Raw genomic sequence first — 20,180 nt, forward strand, 5'->3', positions numbered from 1 at the left:
GAGCTGCTGGGCAGGATAAAGCCAATGTGCTTCTCCAGCAGAGCCATCCAGAGAACCAAGGTGTGAAGGAGGGCAGGCATTGGGGGGGTCAAGCTGACTGTGGTGTTGGGACAGGCAGGTCTCAAAGGGGACTGAGTGATAGATTACCAGGATAACATAGCAATTTGGTAAAGGAGAGACATTTATGATTCAACTCATATTTACTTGAAAGACCAGCAGAGAGCCCCATTTCAAATGATTTGCATTTTGGAAGGCAGTTGTCTTGTTTGAGGAGGGAGAAAAAAAATCTGCACAATATAGAAGTGATGTGAAATGAATTCTCTGAGAGCGATATTCTGATTTAGAAAAATGACATAAACAAACACTGATCTGAAAACTGTTAACTCCAGCTGGCTCTGAAAGGGTTATTTAAGTAAGGCTGGGGTTAGGAAAGCTTTGAATGGATACCCTTATCTTAGTTATTTTAATGGGAATTTGGCATTCAAGTCCCTAAAATAGTTTGGAAAATCTCAGCCATGAGGCTATACTTACAGACACCCAGTGTTATTTTTCCCAGACTGTGTGTGCATGTGTGTGTGCATATCCCTGCTTGTTACATGCATTTTGCTATAAGCAATACTGATTCTTTGCACCTTGCCTGGAAAAGACCATTGTGTGATCTGGGACATGAACTCTTCCCTGCAGCTGTTATGATGATGGTCAATATCCCATATTGTTCCATCCTCATATCTAAATATAAGCCAGGGCTTGCCTTTTGATGGACCACAGCACAACAAAAGCCAGGGGTGCCATCCAGCCTTAAAAAGAGTGATAGTCTGCAGCAGGTGAGCTGAGAAGGCGTCAGCACAGCCGTGGGGAGGCCAAAACCCATCACTGGGAACGGGACCGCAACCCAACCTGCCCCTTGCACACATACACGTGTGCAAACGCACACCAAAAATACTTGAGCCAGTGCCAGCCTCAGCCCTAAAATCCCCCAACTCTTTCCATTTAAGTGCTAATTCATTACAATGCCCTATCGGATGGCTCTAAAATAGCTGGGTAAATGTCTTGTCCTTTTATAGCAGGGGCCCTATTGTAAGCTCTGGCATGTGACAGGTCTGAGAGCGATACAATGTGTGACTGCAGGAGACTGGACAGAGATAAAGACCTGTGTGCACTGGTGATTTATCCTGCAGCAGCCACCCCTTTCCTGTCTGTCTCCTTCTCTCCCTTCCTAAAGCAGCCCACCAGCAAGCCAGCATGCCCCCAAAGAAGCCTGAACCTAAGAAGGCTGAACCTAAGAAGGAAGAGCCCAAACCAGCACCTAAACCAGCAGAACCAGAACCCAAAAAAGAAGTTGAATTTAACCCAGCTTCTATCAAAGTATGTATCTTTTAACCTGGTAGGGGAGGAAGCAGCCAGGGCTGGTGGGGCTTGGGTTGGTGGTGATGCTGATGGTGCATTCAGTGCTATGAGATGACATTCACCCAAAGTAGTGCTTGGTTTTGGGCAGAAGGTGAACAGTAAAGGTGATTGCCACAGGTAGAGAAGGAGTTGGAGCAAATTCACTGAGGGCTCTGCTAAACGGAGAGCCCAAAAGCTGAATTTTGTTTGTTGTGAGGATGTCCAGACCTGTTTGTCCCTTCTAATACACAAAGTAGAAAATTTAATTGCTTGCAAGTTTTGATGGCCTTAATGGGGAACCTAACGTTCATCTGCAGGGAATATTATGGGTAGGTGCCAAGAAAATTTGACTGTACTCAGGGCTGGCCATTGGTTAGCCACTGGCCAAGGCCACTTGGAGCGGGCTCAGAACATTCTCTGGATTCATTGCTGCCTTCCTGCAGTCCTTCGCTTTGGTAGACATCACCAACCTGAGGCTTCCTCAGTGTTTGTGTGTGTGTGTATGTGTTTTGGAAGTCAGAGAAACTCGAGTAAAATAACAGATTTCCCAAATGATCTGTTGTTTGCAGGGCCTGTCCCAAGGATTCCCCCAAAGGACATGAACCTTCTCCTTCTCCCCCTCTTTTAGTGCAGTCTGTACTGGAAAGAGCCACTGCTGATCTCAGCAGGGCTTCCAGAACTCTTGCTAACATGTAGTGGCAAGATTATGTTTGCAAGGGCATTTCTGAAACAGGTTTTTGACAGTATTTAGGCCACTACTTTAGTCCGTGGAAATCAGTCTCTGGGCTGCCTGTCTAACATCACTTTGCCTTTTCAGTGACTTACCCCTTTGACAGGGAACTGCCAAAATGTAGGAAACTTCCCAGGTTTTGAAGTTGTGAATTAGGTAATTCCATTGAAATGAGGCTGGAGAGCTGTTTCCCTTTCAGCTGTTTTTAACCATAATAATTGTCTCTTCAACAGGTAAGTCAGAGACACTTTTTTTGTGTGTGTAAAAAAAGAGGTTTCCCTCAAAGAATGACAAGGAAAAAATGTAGCATATTCTTGTGAAAATAACCATGAAATGGACCATCGAAAAATGACATCTTGATTTATAACAATGAAATAAGCAAATAAAGATCTAAAAATAACTAGTTCCCCATTGCTTCTTGTGCACCACACACATTCACAGAGAATTTCAGAAACCCCTGTGCATATCTTTAGGAATGGCTTTCCCATACTATTTGCACAGTAAATACCATGTGGCAGATAGACGCTGTGAAGCACGGTAAGATTTCTTTGCAAAGCAAAAGAAATCCTTAAAGTTGGAGAAATTAAGGGGAGCTCTGCAGCATCTCACAGGTTTCTTTCTCATGCCTGGTGATGTCTGCATGTAAATCATAAGGACCTTGCAAACCTTTCAGTTTAAATATTTATAAATATTTAAGTAAAAACCAGAAAGAAGAAGTCTCACTACCAGGAATTCAGTTTTGGGCAAGTTTTTGGAGTCTTGGCATCAGCATCTGTGGGCTGTGAGCAGGACTTTCACTATGACCTTGGACAAATTGTACATGGTGGTATGCAGATCTTTGTTACTGTCCCTGTGCTTAACATTCCTGCACTGTAAAAGGAGGAGGGGGCAACTGCAATAACTTCTCTTAAAGGACATTGACACCTTCAGCTGGAATACCATGACTTTATGGCAATATTCACATAGGATACTATGACGCTGTGGTATGAAGGGCAGCTAAGTCCAGTAAAGAGTTGAGCTGTAATAAATTAAAAAAAAAAAAAAGGAATAAAAAAGATCACACACAAAAAATAGATATTCATCTTTGTATTCACAGCAATTTAAAAATCATCAAATACATTTTCATCCAAATAGGATTTGAAATCAATCCACGTCTGTGTTTTTTTTTTTTTTTAAAATACTACTCATTCTACAATTATCCATCCAAATTATTATTTTTCCCTCCAGTACAATTTGAAACTATGGACTCTCTTAATGGTTTCTAAAGCACTAAAAAATATGTATAGATTTTCTAAAAAATAAGTAAATCCAGTGCTCCCTTGATAATATCTCTTCATCTTTGTGGAGAGTATGCTATTACCTAGAATATACATACTCAGACCAGGGAACACATTAGCAGATTCATGGTCTGGGGTTGGGGTATTTTTTTTCCCAAAACTCATAGCAAGGGGAGATGATATTCTCTAAAGAAATTTTCATGGGAATTTTCAATTATTATTTTTTTTTTTTTCATCAAAAATGCTTTTGTTAAAATTGAAGCTTTTTGCTCACTGGGGCTGGGTCTGGCAAATACACTGCTTCCTGTTCCATAAACCTAGCTCTGGTGGAGCTCAGGCCATCTGGTGTAGATCAGAATACCTCCCTAGATCATTGTACAATATTTGAAAAAAAAAAAAAAGAATTAATGAGATTTGAAGTTCTCCAAATATCCCATTTCTGCATTCCAGAGTGAAACCAGTTCAAGTCAATCTATCACTAAAAAACATAAAGAGAAACAAACTTATGTCAAAAGTGATCAAAATCTGTGTTTTGATGCAAAGGTCTCAATTATCAATATTCGTTCTCAGACACTATTTTGCAATTTTATTTTTGGAGTTTTAAACTTTTTTTTTTTTTTTTTAATTGATTTTAGAGACTAAAAAGTCTCAAAACTATAATATTTCCATGGAAGTGTTAAATAATTCTCATTTAATTTTACCTCACTTTTGCAATATGCTGTCATGACAATGGTCCATCGGCCTGATTTTGCACTCCAGAATCATATAAGATTCTCTCATCTTTTCTTTTGGTGTTTCTTGGTCAAGATTAGGGTCTGTATGGGGATCTGAATTAACCTAGATGTGGGGTACCTTTAAGTAAGTAGAATTATTCTAAAGTTTTATTGTAAAGATTTTAACTTAACATCTCCATAGGACTTGATTAAATACTTACAATTTTTTTAATAGATGGGATGTGATTAAATGTTGCTCGAAACTCACAGAAAAGTGGATTTATTTGTTTGTTTATTTGTTTGTTTGGTTTTCCATTTGTTTGTTTTTCTGTAAGAGTTTGGCTGAATTTGTGGGAATGCTTTTTTTAAGAAAGTGTTTAACTAGAACAGCCTCTGAGCTTCACTTTGGAGAACAGATTTTCCTTGGGAGATTATGTAGCAAGAGGATTGTCGTTTCCATATAGGTATCCTTCATTCCCAACTGAAAGCTGTCTAGGGGGGCACATGTTGCCAGAACTAAATTCTTCTCTCCTGAAAACAATTAGGCTAACACAAAACTGGAAAAATCTTTTAACGCAATGAACACAAAAAATGGGAAAGACCATTGCAAAGTAGGTCATTGACCCTAAATGTCATCTATAACCAGCAGAGAAAAACTCTCTAAAGGCTTGTTGTTTGCCTTCATGCTCAGCACCTATATAGGTATGGATTGGATTAGCTTCAGGAGATGGTGATCCATTAAAGAAGGGGATGAAACAGGTAGCTGGGTGCCAACATTTCAGCAACCAAAGTTAGCTGAGGTGAAATGTTCCCAAAGTTCTGGGTACAAAAAGGTCACACAGAGACAGCTGGCCTGTGTGAGAATCTGGAAGGAGCACAGCTTTCTATATAGAGTTAACCTTAATAGCCACGTTGTCCTGTGCCATTACTTGATATGCTTATTGTAGCAGCATGCAGTAATATGGGTGCCTGGGGAAAAAACAGTCAGAGCTTATTTTTGTGGAGCATTGGTCTTGGAGCCTTGTGAAACCTGGTCCCTTCGAGAAACTCTGCAGGCTTCCGAACATCTGCAGGGACAGTCAAAAATAAAAGTGTCTTTTTCTGCAAGAAAAAATGTAAGGGCATCTGGGATGGGAGCAACCAGAAGGGAAATAAGCAGGCAAATGGCATTTCAACAACAAATGCCCTCTAGGTGGGATTGTCAGAACAGTTTGTGTACATGGCTGAAGAATCTGTTTGGGGCTAAAGTGACTGCAAGGACTATATTCCAGAGTAAGTATGAACATAGGAGAAATTTATGAGTTAGCATTGAACATATGTGTGAGAAGGGCTTAGAGATGGGGGGAATTAAAAAGCAAGAGTTACTTTGTGTCTAAAAAGGATTTTGTTTGTGGGGTAAATATGTTGCATTGATGTGCAAGAGAAAGAAAACAAATGACTCTCTTTAAAATGTGGCTGTATTAAAGAAATTCAGTTTATGGGAGTAATATCTGAATTACTGAATATCTGAATGTGACTACAATGAAGGCAGTGCTGCATGTGACACCTTTGTGTTTGTAGGGAGGCACGCCTATGACACACAGGTTTTGTAGGCATGTTTCTGGGGCATTTGTGTGTGCAATCAGCAGTTGTGAAGCACATGCCCTGATTTTCTGAATTTATATAATTTAAGAGTGGTTTTGAGTGTAGCTCTGGAGGAAGAAGGATTTTTTTTGTGTGTAAATAAGAGTCCCCAACTTCTGTATGAGGCTCAGCAACAGGTAAACTCATGGCTGACGGGTGGCAGGAGTGCAGGGTGCTTTGTAACACAGATCCTTGGAAAGCATGATACAACAGGGCTTGCACTGGAAAGGGGGGGCCTTTTCTTGCTAGAAAAAAAATAAATAAAAAAAAATATATATTGGGCCCAAGGTAAGACAGGCATGATTAAAATTTTAGCATATTGATGAACCTCTTCCCTCTGCTGTCCCTGAGCCACCCGTGTAGCACAGCAATCACTGTGGGGCCCATTTCTCATAGTCTTTGAGGAAATGATGCTTTGAGACATAATGAAGGCATCCAACTAATAAGGACACGTCTGATTCAGAAGAAAATCTGCCTAGATATCCCACATAGCGTACCTGTACCATGTCCAGACTGTAAGGTGAAATAATGTTATGTTATAGTAAGACACAGGGAAGATGCAGTCTTGGTCACTTTGAAACCTTTCAGGATGTCTGAAGATCGCATTGGGAATTTGGTCACGTTTTTCTGGAGAAAGAAGTAGGAACTCTGTCCATGTGCATGCCTGAGCCTCCAAGATCAGGCATCGAGTCAGCTGTACGTGGCCTCCACATGGGCTCTACCTCCCAACACCCTCTCATCTTTCTCGCTCTCCAACCTATTTTTCCCCTCGGTTTCATTCCTCACAGGTGTTACATATTCCCATTGTCATCACCACTGTTATTATTGGCCTGCAGTGCATCTCAGTAGAACTACTTTTAGAGAGCAATTTCCCTCCTGTGCTTGCATATTTGAAGGTTTCTGAAGCGGGCAGACACCTGCCAGGCTAAACTTAGCCCATGCTGGGCCTCTTTCTCTCCCAGTGGTTTCTTCTGAGCCTTTCAAGCACAGAGAAATTTGAGCAGTGAGCTTTGAGGAGGCCCCAGGCCAAAATGAATGAAAGTTCAGCAAAGACAAAAGACCCCATTACAAACTCCTGGGAGTCAGTGGGAAGTTTTTACTTTCGATTTTTTATGGGATTTTCCTCTGACTCACCGTTCTTGCTGTGGACCAGTGCTCTGGCAAGGTGTGAGAACTTTTGCAAGTTTATTGTGATTTATTTTTAATTTAGTGTGCTGCAAATGCCTCCTAGGCATGTGCTCTAAAATTGCATTGATCTGGCAGATATCTTCAGACACAGAGAGACAAACTCCTTTTCAGCATAACAATAACACAAACTCCCCTAACTCTAGAATAATATTTCACATGCCACTTATTGTAAATAACAGATATTTTTCTTAGGATAGAATGAGTCTTTATTTGAAAATTGAAGTCAAGTCTGACTTCTAGTGAGGAAATCTGGACTTTTAGCATAGATGAGATATCTCTCAGCTGGTTGTAGTGACGAAAAAAGAGCTCCAGCCTGAAAGCTTTGGCTGCATAAGTTTGAGTTACTATCTTAAACACAGGAGCTTAATAAACAATTCATGTAAGTGCAGAGAGTCACTGGAAAATGTGATTGAGTCGTTAAAAATTTTCCATGACTAACTAACAGGTACCCTTATTTCCCTCTTGCACAAGAACATTAAGGAACCAGAGTGCCCAGATATCTTTGTGATGGGCACAAGAATGAGAAAAGAATAAATTCTACTCAACTCTACTCAAACCCCAGCTGGGCAGGGTGTTCTGTCCTGCTCAGCTTATACCAAATGGAAATATGAGGGTGAGTGAGGAAGGCCAAAGGTTCTGACATGATCTTTTAGCATTTAATATCACTGAGTGTATCTAGTTATATAGCTATCTACTTTAGTTATATAGTTAGCTAATTTATAGAGCTTAAGATTATTTAATGATCTGATTTGACATTCTGTATTCTGATTTTGATCTGGATGTGCTCTACTGAGCCCAAAGATTTTGGTTAGGGGAAAGCATTTTGAGTCCAATAAGAAAGAAAGTTTAAAAAAGTGCATTCATCTGCCGTATTTCAGGCATTTACAAGTTAAATATACAAGACGGAGCTAGTTTCTTCAGGCTCCCATTAAAGAGAAAGAGACATTTACAGAAGTTTATTAATTTCACCCTAAAATTAGCATTTTAGGTAGATCAAATAAGGTGCTGGTAAAGAGGGCCCATTGAAGGGTAGGGACACTTGAGTTGTGTTTGGGTGGCAGCTGAGGAGTTCTGCCATCTCATCTTTGTGCCCTGCCTCAAGAGAGCTGCAAACTTTTGGGCTCATCACTAGCCCACTTCCAGACCTGGGCTGTGCCAGTCACAAACCGGTAAAACTGTGTGGCATCTATAACACCCTATAGCTCAACAGATTTGGTTTTCTGCAGGTTTGGGAACTTTTCCATTGTATAGACTTTGGCTGCTGAATGTTCGCTGTTCTACCCGAGTCTCTGCTCCAAAAGAAATGATGGACCAACTCCAAAATACTGTCTCTGGGCTGCCCAGGAAAGAATGAGATCCTCAGGATCCTGAACTCTCTTTACCATGTCTGAAAGAAAATCCCACATCCTCCCAATCTATCATCCCTATGAAGCTGTGGGGAATCCAATTTCAGTACCAGTGGTTCTTCCTAGGAAAGATCTGAGCTGGGGACTTCAGCTCACATTGGACAGCAGTTCCTGCAGGTGGGAACTGGAAGGGGATCATCCTCCTGGAGGGGTTTCCTCTCCTCTGGGACAGCTGAGGTCCATGGCATGGGACTTTCCCTCTATAAATGACACTTTCTCTCATCCTGCCTTGTTCCTGCTGCATAGCAGGAGGTTCAGAGGTGTGCCATTGGTGATGCACGAGGAGCTGAAGCTCAGCCAGAGGTTGCTGTCAGGACTGTCAGCAGCCTTTGTTCCCTCTCCAGAACCTCCTTAACTGTGAGGGTCTGTTGGATGCAGCTACTTCAAGCCTTTTCTCAAGAGTCAGTGGCTGAGACACCCTGCCGTGTACACAAAACCAGGTGCTGTTCATGCTTATAATGCTCCAGTAGCAATTTCTTTAAGCTCTCCTGGATGGACCCCAGTGATAAGCATAGTTAAAATGCCATGCTGCCATAGCACACTTCTAAAGACAGCTCTGCTCTTTTATTCTCTCCTTTATTTATCACAGTCTGTCACTCTGGAAGCATGGGACATTCCCAGCCAGACTTGCCATTGTGGGGCAGCTTTTAATATCACAGAGAGCACCTTTCTCCCTTCTGTCCCTCCCTTTGGAGCAGCTGGCCCAGGTTGACATGAATTTGGCAGCTTGCTTTGCAGAAGTGCAGCATTGCCTGAAAGGCAAACGGGGTATTTCAACATTAGGAAACAATTTGTGGCCTTGATCTGGTGAAATGTTGCATTGGATGGCAGGATGGGGGATGACTCAAGTCCCTGTGGCTGGGGGCATCCCCAGAGGACAGGGTGCAGAACTGTGCAATGGCAGGTTTTGAAGGGCTGTGATGGGAAAAAAGGGGAAAGGGAATCAGATCAGGTGGAAAAAGAGACTGTGAGATCAGCAAGTGGAGAGGGAAGGTGATCTGGAGGATAGAGCCTTGGTTCATCCTCTGTCTTTCTTGCAGACCAAGGCAGACCATGGCTCACTCATCAAATACCTGCTTGTGCCTTGGTTCCCCTGGAGAGAAATGGAGGATGATGATCATATTTTGTCCCTTCTGGTTTTTCAGCCTGTAAACAGGAGACGTTCCTCACCAGCTGCTAGCAAAATGCTGTCTTGAACTAGAAGGGTGAAGAAATAGACATTGAGGAAGCATGCACTCGTATGCAGCAAAAGGGTTTCTTTGTGGTGTATTCCACTCATTCTTAAGGCCAAAACCAAACAGCTCTGGAAATTGAAGTTGCTTTCCAGATGGATTTTCTGGGCCAGTGAAAGTCTGGCTATCTCTGTGTATCTCTCTTGTTCGCAGAGCTGGGCGACGTTTCTCGTAAAAATGTTTTTCGGGGAGATTTGGCAAGTGCAGTTTGGTGACACTGGAGTGTTTTGCAAACACACAGATTTTTGCAAAGGGTTTTCAAAAGAATATGAAAAGGATCAAGAAAATTACCAGTTTCAGCTTTTTTAGTTAATCCTCTGTTTAGATTCTTTTGATCTGAAGCAGCTACTAATTTTAGAGGGTTCTTTCCTTTGTATATATATAAAAAAATACCCAGAAATTTTTAATGGTTGAAATTACTACAATTTGGGCAAAAGGGAACATTTTGACCAATCTGGAATATTTTTTTCTCCCTCATTTCCAACTAAAACTGTCATCAAGTAAAACACAAAACCAAAAGCTGTTTTCATTCTTAATGAAAAAGAATTTTTCCCTGAAAAATTGGAAATTGCTCAGTGGCACCCTAAAATACATAGTAGTATGATTTAAAAAAAATAAAATAAAAATAATGATTCTGGGCAGTTTCCTCTTCCAAGTCTTTGTTGTGCAGCTGCCAAACAATAATTTTTCTGCAATGTCTGAAGTCTGTGGCAGAGAGATGTACAAATCCAAACCTGTAAACAGCTTGGCCTTATCTAAGGGATATTCAGATGAAAACCTGTCAAGTTTCATATACTCTTTTTAAAATTTGAAGTAACTCAGAGTTGCAGCATTAGTGAATCTCTGGGCCTTAGCAGTAAAACGTGCAGCTTTCTGAGTTTGTATCTGGATCGCTGAGTGCCAGGAGCACAGTAGAATTTTTTGAACATGGCTTTTTTTTATCTCGTGAAAAGAAGATGATTTTTGTAGAGGGTGTTAACCACCAAAAACTAAAAGTAAGCTTTTCTGCAAACGTGGCTAGAGGTGTTTTTTTCTCACCTCCCTTCACATTTCCCCGTGTACCCTGCATGTTCCATTTCTCTCTGTCTGTGCTCTCCCCATGTCTGTGCGCCCCTGGTCTCCCTGCAGCATTCCCCAGCCTTTAGGCATGCAAATGCCCCTCAGAACTGCGCCAAGCCAAGAGCAGGTTTGAAAGGCTTTGCACTGCCCTCAGCAGGGTGGTTTAAATGCAGTTACTATTTTTCTGGGTCGTTTTGTCTTTTCAGTCATTATCTCAGACCAACTAGAACACGAGAGCTGTTTATTTCTAATTTGCCACCAAATGTACTTTGCAGCTTCTCGAAAGGATGGGTTGGGAGAATAATAAATAAGCCCTGTTTGGACAGCTTCTGGGGTTTTCAAGTGTTTCTGTAGCAGGTCCTGACCTAGAAAGCCCTCGTGGCAATGCATCCTGCCACAGAAATTTATCTTCTGAGATCTCAGCCAGGGTGTTTGTCTGTTTCTCCAGCACGTGGCGTGGATAAGGGCTCTGTGAGATTGTTTGCACAGTCTATAGCTGTGCAGGTCTTGTGCTCTGGGTGTTTGCCCACGGTGGGAAAAGGGGGAGAACCACCCTACCCAGCAGCCTGGCCATCATCCCTCCCAACGGTGCCTCCCAGCTTTGCCTTTTTCTCTCTGGTCCTTTTCCTCTCTCCAATCTGCCCCTGGATAGCAGGGATTTATTAAAAGCACACTCTGGATACGGAGCAGCTCTGTAATAAGATCTGCATTTCTCACATAACTGCTAAACCTCAATCAATATGGTTTTAATCACCATTTGTGTAACGTGCAATAACTATTAAATTTAAATTAAATGCACAGCTCAGAGCATGGAGAAGGCCCTGGCCAAAGTGCTAACTTTTCCCAAGTTGCTGGAAAGCTGGACTGTAGAGACAGATTATTTATTTCTCTCGTAAACCAGCTAAATCTTAACTTGGAGAAGGGAGAAAAATGTTAAGAGTAGCTGGGGTGGAGGCAGGGAGGAGAGTAGCTCTTAACAAAAACTTTGGTTTTCTCTTAACTTTTGCGAGGATGTTAGCATTCAGGCAGCAGTGCCCAGGTGGACTTTGCCCTGGTGTCAGTGCTGATAGGATGGAAAACACCATTAGTGACCAAAAAAATATCATTCCCTGCAGGAAGTGAAGCCTCACAAGTCATGAGATGGGCTGAGGACATGACTAAGTGATGAGTGGATGCCTTCCCTCCTGGTCCTGCACCCGTCCCTTCCCAGGGGCAGGCTGGTGACTGCACTGTTCCCAAAGTGTCATGAAGTCCCTACCATGCTGGCCAAGGGCAACGAGTCTCTAAAGATGCCTACAAAGAGCCTTAGCCAAACACTCCTAGTGTGGGTGGCTGAAATGCAGCTCCCTGATTGAAGAGCCCTTAAAAATCATTGTGTATGCCCCAGCGGTGCCCCTGGGAGCAGTCACCTTGGATAGAGACCTATCCCTTCACTTCTATGCTCCAGCAGCTAATGGAGATAGTGATAATTACAGCTCTGAGACGGATTTCTGTGAAGGGCTTGGAGGTGTTAGAAGAGTGCAGGTGATGCAAATACCTAAAAGCTGATACAGAGCTCTTCCCCATGGCAGCAGGACAAGGCAGTGTATCTACACTGATTTTGCATCAGAGGCATGCACTCGGTGCCTGATCTGGACTAGCCCAAAGTGGGGAGACCAATTAGCTCTACACAAAGCCCAGAAGCATAGGAAATTCTGCTTCTCCATGCACATGGCTTCAGCCGAAGGCAGCGCCCACCTCGCTGCACAGGCACTGGCACTTTGGGTCCCAAAGCACCCCAGCCCCCTCTAAAAGCTGTAGTGGCTCGGAATGGATTCAAACTATGGAGCTTTCTGATGTCAGACTAATAGCAAGCTCCTCCACCTTCATCCTCTTTCCTCCCACAGCTCCTGGACTAGTTTGTTTGCTTAGACTTTGCTGTAAGGTTTCCAAATAGCAAAAGGATTGGTTAAAGCTCAGGTATTATTAAAAACAGCAATAACAAAGCAATGTCAAAGCATATTTCCTAACAATATTTCATTTTATATATATATGTATAAAATTATCATAAGCTGGCAGTAGAAAGAAGTGGAAAGAAATATGGGAAAGGAAATAGATGTAATATTAGTAGAGGGGCAATGCCAATATAATCGCCAGCATTTTTTTTTTACTCTTAAGCAAATTTCCTTCTTGAACTTAATTTCACATTACATTGTACGCATTCATCTTACATGGCATTGTTCCCTCCCCTGTCCTATCTGTAATCTGAATCCTAAAAAAAAAAAAAAACAGCCGGGGAGAAGAGGGACTCAACTAAATTTAAACTGAAAGCATCGTGCTGGGCTCAGGGTATGTGGTCAGCACGCAGCCCAACTCCCTTTGATGAGATAGCTGCTTCCCAGAACCCCTGCCCTAGCCAGGGAATGGTGCATTATTGTCACTAATGATAAGGATATGGAAGGGTTTTGGTGGCTTTTGCTTGTGAATGCTGTTCCCATTATGGACTGATTCCCAGTGGAGGTCAATCAGCATAGACCCCTCCAGCCACCCATGTCCTGTGCTGATTTATCCCAGATCAATACCTGGGTTTTACTTTTTGAAAAATCTATGTTGGCTTCTACTGAGAGATTGGGCATTTTTATTTATTTATTTACTTTTTAAGCATAGCTGGAAAAAACACTTGCCAAGGGAGATCCTCGCCTCTGGATTTATGGTGGTCCCTTATAAATGATCATCCCTCACTTCTGTTTTTCTCTGGTGGCTCAGGAGTTAATGTATGCGTCTGGTTGTGAATGTGAGTTGTGCATACTTTACTTGCATGTGGTATGTATGTATATACATACATGCTATATGCATGTATGCATAAGCATATATACATGACAGAAATGAGGGTGTGCATATATATGCCTGTGTGTATTCATAAGTATGTATAAATTGATATGTACATATATGCAAACATATATGTAGAAGAGCAGATGTTTACATCCATTTATGCCCCTGTGCAATTCATATTCTTTATCCAAATGCCCATTCCATGTGTAAGCGCAAACCATACCTGCAAGGTGCCTGCATGGCCAGTTTGGAGACCAGTGCCCCCTCTCTTGCCCTCCAACAGGTGTAGGAGAGCCATACCCCTGGGTCTGATCCATCCTGTGAAAGCTGTTTGCTCCAGCAAATTAATGCATCCAAAGCCCAGAATAGAAACAGAAACAATCCATCAATTGTGTTTTCTGGGAAGCAGCAGAACATCCCAGCCACTGGGCAGACGTGGGTGAAATATCTCCTGCGAGAAGCCTGTTCCTGTGAACAGCCTTAGAAAAACAAACTGGGTTATGAGCCACCCAGCCTTAACAAAACAGCACCGGGGAGCAAGGAGATAAAAACAGGCTCACCAAGAACCCAGCTATGGTTAAGAGCAGCCTGACAATAACCACTGAATGTTTGAGAAAAAAAAAAAAAAATGTTGGTAAGGAAAATAACTTTTCACTGTTTGTGGCTGGTGCTGACTGGTAGGTAACAGTCATAGCCTGGCAAGGGGTAGAAGTGCTGTTTCTCTATGATTTAATGATTGCACAAAGAAACTACCCCAAATGGCCCCCCCATCTGTCTGTAAATTAAATGTCATTGTGTGCCATGCTGCTTGGTGACAGCACCTTATAAACACTGCCTCTTGAGCACAGGCTTGACTGCATCCAACGTCATTGCCTCCTCCACCAGGCAAGAGGTGGCTGCAATGGGTCCCAAAGGGCATCTGGGTCTGAGGCTGGGGAACCTTCACAGGTCTCATGGGTCTTGAGTGAAACTCTGCTGCAAAGCCCCAAGAAAACAGCCATGGGTCAGAGCACTTGTTAATGCAATCAGATCTTGGACCTTGACACTGCTGCAAGTGGACTAAAAAAAAAAAAAAACAAAACAAAACTTTTGAAACATCAGCTCCAATTGTGGTTGTAGGAAATTTCAGACTTGGCTTCTTTCTGTGTAAGTTAATAAACCTCTAAATCAAGCAAAGGACCCCAGCAGACTGCAGTGAATTGAAAAGAAAACAACTCGTGGTGATGAGAGGGAGAAGGGAAGGGTTTCTCCCTCTTCCTTTTTTCAATCAGAATTTCAAATTTCGATGGAAGGTCAGGCTTCAAAATTTCCATCCTCTTGACCAGCCCCCAGCTGGGGCTCAGCTTTTCAGACTGGAGCTCCCTGGCGATGCTGGGGTCGGGCAGGAACATCCAGTACGGCTGCGGTTGCACCGCGAGATCAGAGCACGCTATGATTTATATTTTTTTCATCTCACAATGAATAATGTCCTGTTTCAGAAAATAATTTAAAGAAAAAAAAAAAAAGAGCGAGAGAAAAACAACTCCCTCCACCCCCAGCATGAAACCAAGTGGATCCCACTGACAGATTAGTTTGCACTCATGGATTTGCTACGGGGAACTTTGGGCCCATTTGAAACTGGGGCTGAGTTACAGTGTGATTATTTTGGGAGCAGTATGCATGCTGCGCCTGCCAGCTTCGAGAAACAAAAGCTGAACTCTCCCCGCTGCCAGTGTGTTATCGCAATGAGTGTCTGGCAGAGGTGGCTTAATCCTATTTTTTTCAGGACAGTTTCAGGGCAAGGAGTGTGATGTTTTAAAAGGGTCCAGCTGCCGTTTGACTTTGCAGGAGCTGCAAGTATATGGGGATGGACTGCATTTGCTGGGAGCTGGAGGCTGGTGGCATCCCATCCCTGGGATGGCTTGGGGTGGTGACGGCTGCAGTGCCAATAACAGGGGAAAAAATGACACCTGGAGAGCTCAAGCAATGAGCTCTGGGGCTGAGCATTGTTTGCAACGTATTGCTGTATGAGCTGGAGCATTAGTACGAGCGTGGTATGGTGGTGTCAGGCTATGTCAAGGGAAACCTCAATATTTGCTACCCAAGACACCAAGGCTTTTCTGCATGTGCCACTGGGCTGCCAAAGCCTGCCAGACAAGACCTTGGAGGATGAAAAACATGGTAGATGGTTGTGGTGGCCGGTGCTGCTGGTGGAGGTACTTTGCCAAGGCTATTTATGTCTGAAGAGGAAGGGTTTCAGCTTCCACCTCCAAGCCCGACTCCTGGGCTTCCAGGAGACTTTGCCTTGAAGGCGCCTTTCTGCTACTTCTTGCCCTAAACCCATCAAGATCCTTTCATTTAGGCCAGCAGAACGCCTCCCGTGGCCTCATCCACTACAAGCATGACTGGTGTGTCAATCAGCAATGCCGAGGGCTTACACAACCGTGTCATCTGAGAGGAAAACTGGTTCAGTAAAGGGTGCTTGTTTGCAGGCTTGGTGGGGGAATTAAAATATTAGAAGAAAACAGCTTGGATTTTCAGGAGGAGATTTCAGTGACACAAGAAAAACCCACAAAAATTCTCATTTGGCAACTCGAAATGAGTTTGTTCAGCCTGAAAAGAATTGTTTTGGTAGGGCCTGGAGTAATCTAGTGAGGGGGACTGGGATTCAGTTTTACATGAAATATGCCACTTCAATGTAAAAATGCTTGAATTAAAAAAAGAAAAGGAAAAGAAAAACCTGCCAATATTTACAAGAGAAAAACATTTGATTTGGGAATGAAAGCCAAGGAAAAAGGCTTTTATCTTAAATTAATAAGAGTAATAATAATAATAATGCTTCCTTTTTTTTTTTTCTCTCTCTCTTTTTTTTTTTTTTTTTTTTTTTTTTTTTTTTTTTTTTTTTCTTACTTAAGCTGTTTACCAAACTAAATACAGAAGTTTTTGACTCTTCCTGGACATTTTTGCAACCTATTGTATCCACCAAATAAATTGTCTGTTGACTGCTTTTACTTGCCCTCTCTGAGACCTTCCATCTTAAGGTGCTTTTACTGTAAGGGGTACAAATGCAGTGCTGACCCAGAATTAAGTGTGGAATGGAGGAATCTACCTGTCTCCATGCCTGTTGGGTTGGGAGATGGGCCTATTTCCTCATTGCCAAGGAGGTTTGAGGGTCTGAAGCCCCCAGGAATTGTTGTAATGATGTCCACAAGCTGCATCCTTGGGACTTTTCCCCATTAGAGACCCAACCCAAGAGCTACTGTCTACTGCAAGCAGACAGTGCAGGCAAAGTCTGACCTCTCTTACACCCCAAGCTCCCCTCCAGGATTTAACAGAGGGTATTTTTTAGCTTTTATAATTTCTTATACAGTTGAGAACATCTGAACAAACATCTGCTGGTGAGGCTGGTGAAGGGGGGGCTGCAGAGAAGGCGGGAGGCCAGCTGTCAGTAAATGGCTGGAGAATCCAAAACCGTGGAGCTACAGGGAGAACAGTCAGTCTACAAAATGTTTTATATTTCTGGTGTTGCCGGTTGCCAGAAGCTGTCTCTGTTCTCCAGAGCATCTGTGTCATTCTCTTGTTGAGGCTCTGGAATTTCCCCTTGTGCTCTGGAAAACTGTGGCAACGCATTCCCCATCCAAAAAAAAAAAAAAGAAAAAAAAAAGGAACTATCAGTTTATAGGCTGCTGCCAGATTTGGAAGAGAACGGTGGCTGGAAAGTGCCCTGTTCATTAAACCCAAAAAGGTATTTACAGGAAACAAAGAAATGAGGAGGATATGATGTCCTGAGAGGGGACTGTCACCCAGAGCTCTGGCTCAGGCAGAGGACACAGGGTATCAGCACCAAAGGGAAGGCTGCTCTGAGTCACTGCATGGGAAGCTGAACCCGTGCTCTGCAGACATCTCAGGCTGTGGTTCCTCACTCAGCAGGGATTCAGAGCACCACACTCTGGCAGAGTAGATTTAGAGTGAGCTATAGAAGTTCAGGGTTGTGTTGTAATTCCTTCCTCATGGAGGAGCCACGTGGGTTCCCCAAATTGACCTCTCAGCATGGCTGCACTGCTGATCTCTTGTCTCTCCGTAATCCTTCAGCCTCGCATCACTTTTAGTGTCATGCACTTACCTCATCTTCCCTTCTCCAACTCTGTAACAGCTCTGAACATCTCATGGAGTGACTCCGAGACCCAAACCAATGTTTCCTAATCCCAAACCAGACACTGCTCCTCACACAAGGCCTCTATATACACTTCCAGAGGTAATAAAAAGCCATGGCAGACCTCATCCAGATTTATTTCAGGCTGAAATAGGGGCCTTGAAGCCATAAAGTCTGCTGAAGATATAGTAGCAAAAGTTGTGGTATAACGCTCTATTTTTTCAGCTCTTAGGAAACCCAGATAAAAGAAAGATTCGAGGTAACCATATTCTGTCAGATAAAAGTGTGTGCTGGAGACAAATGTGGTTTTGCACTTCCTTATGTGGCATCATCCTCTGCATGACCTTGATTAAGACTTTCACTCATTTTTCCTGATCTTGAAGTAAATAATATACTTTTTTTGATTGAAAATCTTTACCTATGCAGCTACAGATAAAGGTTAATTTCTATCCTAACTTCATTTTCATTATCAGTGTAGCTAGATATTATAAAAGGTCAACTGTTCAGCTCTTGAACTCCAAAAAATATATTTTCTGACATTCAAAAACAAAACAAAAACAAACAAACAAAGAAAAAAAAACAACAATTGTAATTTCAGGTCAATCTGAAGCTATTTCTCTTCTGAAAGCATTGGGGACCAACCACAGAACTGCAGAGAGTGTGGGTAGAATTTTATGTTTGGGCTTCTATCCTGCAAAACTTTCAATGTTAACCCTCCCCCATGGAGGCCAAGTGGATCTGGTACTGCCCAGGGTCACAGCTCATGTCCTGATCAAGTGTCTATGCTGTGTGATGCATTCTTACCCACCAGAACATAAGCAGAAAAGAAACAAACAAAAAAGTCCTTGGGAAGCCCGTGAACTAAATGTAGACGTACCAAAAGAGTTTCAGAAGCCAGAGATGATGAGAAATCAGGAGTGGCTAGAAAAAAAAAGCAAGGGAATGAGACTTGACCATGTGTCAAGGTTTGTCCATGGACAGTGGAGGAGTTTATGTACGTTGTAATTGCTCTATGCATAAGTGACGGGAGAGAGTACAATGGAGATGATGTGTATTAATAGGTTTAAAAGGTCTTAGTGGAAAAAAACCCACATGCTTATGAAATACAAATGCAATCTCAACACAATGATACTGATCTTGATGGTCTTCTGGGCCTCTTTCCATCTGCTGCATTTCTGCTTCCTAAATCGGCCTCCCAAAAGCACAATAATAATAATAAAAATAAATAAATCAAAAAAAAAAAAAAAAAAAAAAGAACACTTTTCCTTATCCAAAAGTAGCTGTGCCACAGCTAAGTACAAACCTTTCTGTTTGTATTGGGATTCCTCAGAGTGCCATGAAACAAGAAGAACATTGCTTTATTTTTCTGGAGGGGCTCTTTTCTTGCATTGTCTAAATACCTCTCCCCAGATAACCTCTCGGATGTTGGTTAGCAATGGTTTTATTAATAGGACTTCTTTCAAACTTTGCTATTACTGGCTTGTCATGCACAGAGTTATGTGTTTGATTGAGATACTGTGGGTTTATAAAAAAAGTCCCCGAGATAAGAAGCTGTGAATGACGTTCGTGGCGCCAAGGGGTGCACTTATCCTTCTTGGTCTCTCTGGGACAAAAACAGCTTAATGTCATTGTTTAGGCAAAGGGGACAGGAGCATTAAGGCCATAACTGATGCCACTGGTGACCAGGTAATGAAGCCAAGATTGGTAAAACATCAGGGAAGCTGGCATAACAGTTGGTATGAAAAGGATTTAATTCAGCTGCCCGGTGTCTGCATGGAACATGAAACACAGTCTCCAGATCAGGGCAGGGGACAAGAGGAAAGAGGCCAGCAGTCAGCAGCTCTGCCTCTGATGGTGTGGGTGCTTGGCATTCATTTAGAATGTCTTTGCCCTAAAACCACAGTGGCCAACAGAAAAAAAAAAAAAAAAAAAACAGAGGAAACTTAACTCTTCTGTAGTGTCAGCATTTTAAAAGCAAGCAAACAAACAAACAATCAAGCCCCCAAGGGCGGTCATCCTAGTTTTCCTTCAATGAACTGGAAAATATTAAGCCTATCTGGGAAAGCGAAGTCACACTTAGTCTTTTGCAGCCTCCAGCTTTGGGTGAAGAGGGATATGCTGTTGTCTGAGCTGCTGTGAAGCTGGGTACATGCCTGGGGAGATGGGTGGGTCTGGGCATCAGAGCTATTGGTGGGGGCTTTCACCAGATAGCATGCCTGCTGCAATAGACCAGCAGAAGCAGAACTGCCTCTGAGCAGGAATATGGGGCCACTGTCTGTGGCTGCAACGCACTGGGGGTCCTTTGTCCACTGATTATCTAAATCTGACCCCATTTTTACAGCCTGTCTTCTGGATGTCTCTTGTCTGGGGTCTTTGGGCAGTGGTCTTGCATACATAAGAGCCTTTGCTGTTACTGCATGGAGATGGCTTTGGTCTTGTGTGCTCCACTCCATTCTGAGGGAGAGGAGAGGGAAAACCAAACCATCTTCAATCTAAATATAGCCTGAGTTCATTCCATCCATTCTCAATGATACCTTGTGGCCAGCTAAATGATGACTTGCCTTTCCCTTCAACTCCATGGTGGTATGTGCTGAGAGAGGAGAAAATAGCAGCAGCCACCACC

General features: G+C 42.7%; 1 protein-coding gene across 3 annotated transcripts in view; it reads left to right on the plus strand.

Annotated features, from left to right (window-relative positions):
• Window positions 1–20,180, plus strand: part of MYL3 (myosin light chain 3) — a 96,808-nt gene that overhangs the window by 58,267 nt on the left and 18,361 nt on the right. Inside the window, exon 2 of one of the 3 annotated variants that reach the window (XM_032182332.1) lies at window positions 1,226–1,365. The exons of 1 other annotated variant lie outside the window; for it this stretch is intronic. In XM_032182332.1, coding sequence (XP_032038223.1) covers window positions 1,226–1,365 — 140 coding nt within the window. Of the gene's footprint in view, window positions 1–1,222; window positions 1,366–20,180 lie in introns of all 3 variants that reach the window. One more of the 3 variants, XM_032182333.1, reaches the window with a different exon arrangement.

Source organism: Aythya fuligula, chromosome 2 (assembly GCF_009819795.1).
Source record: "Aythya fuligula isolate bAytFul2 chromosome 2, bAytFul2.pri, whole genome shotgun sequence".
Classification (NCBI taxonomy): domain Eukaryota; kingdom Metazoa; phylum Chordata; class Aves; order Anseriformes; family Anatidae; genus Aythya; species Aythya fuligula.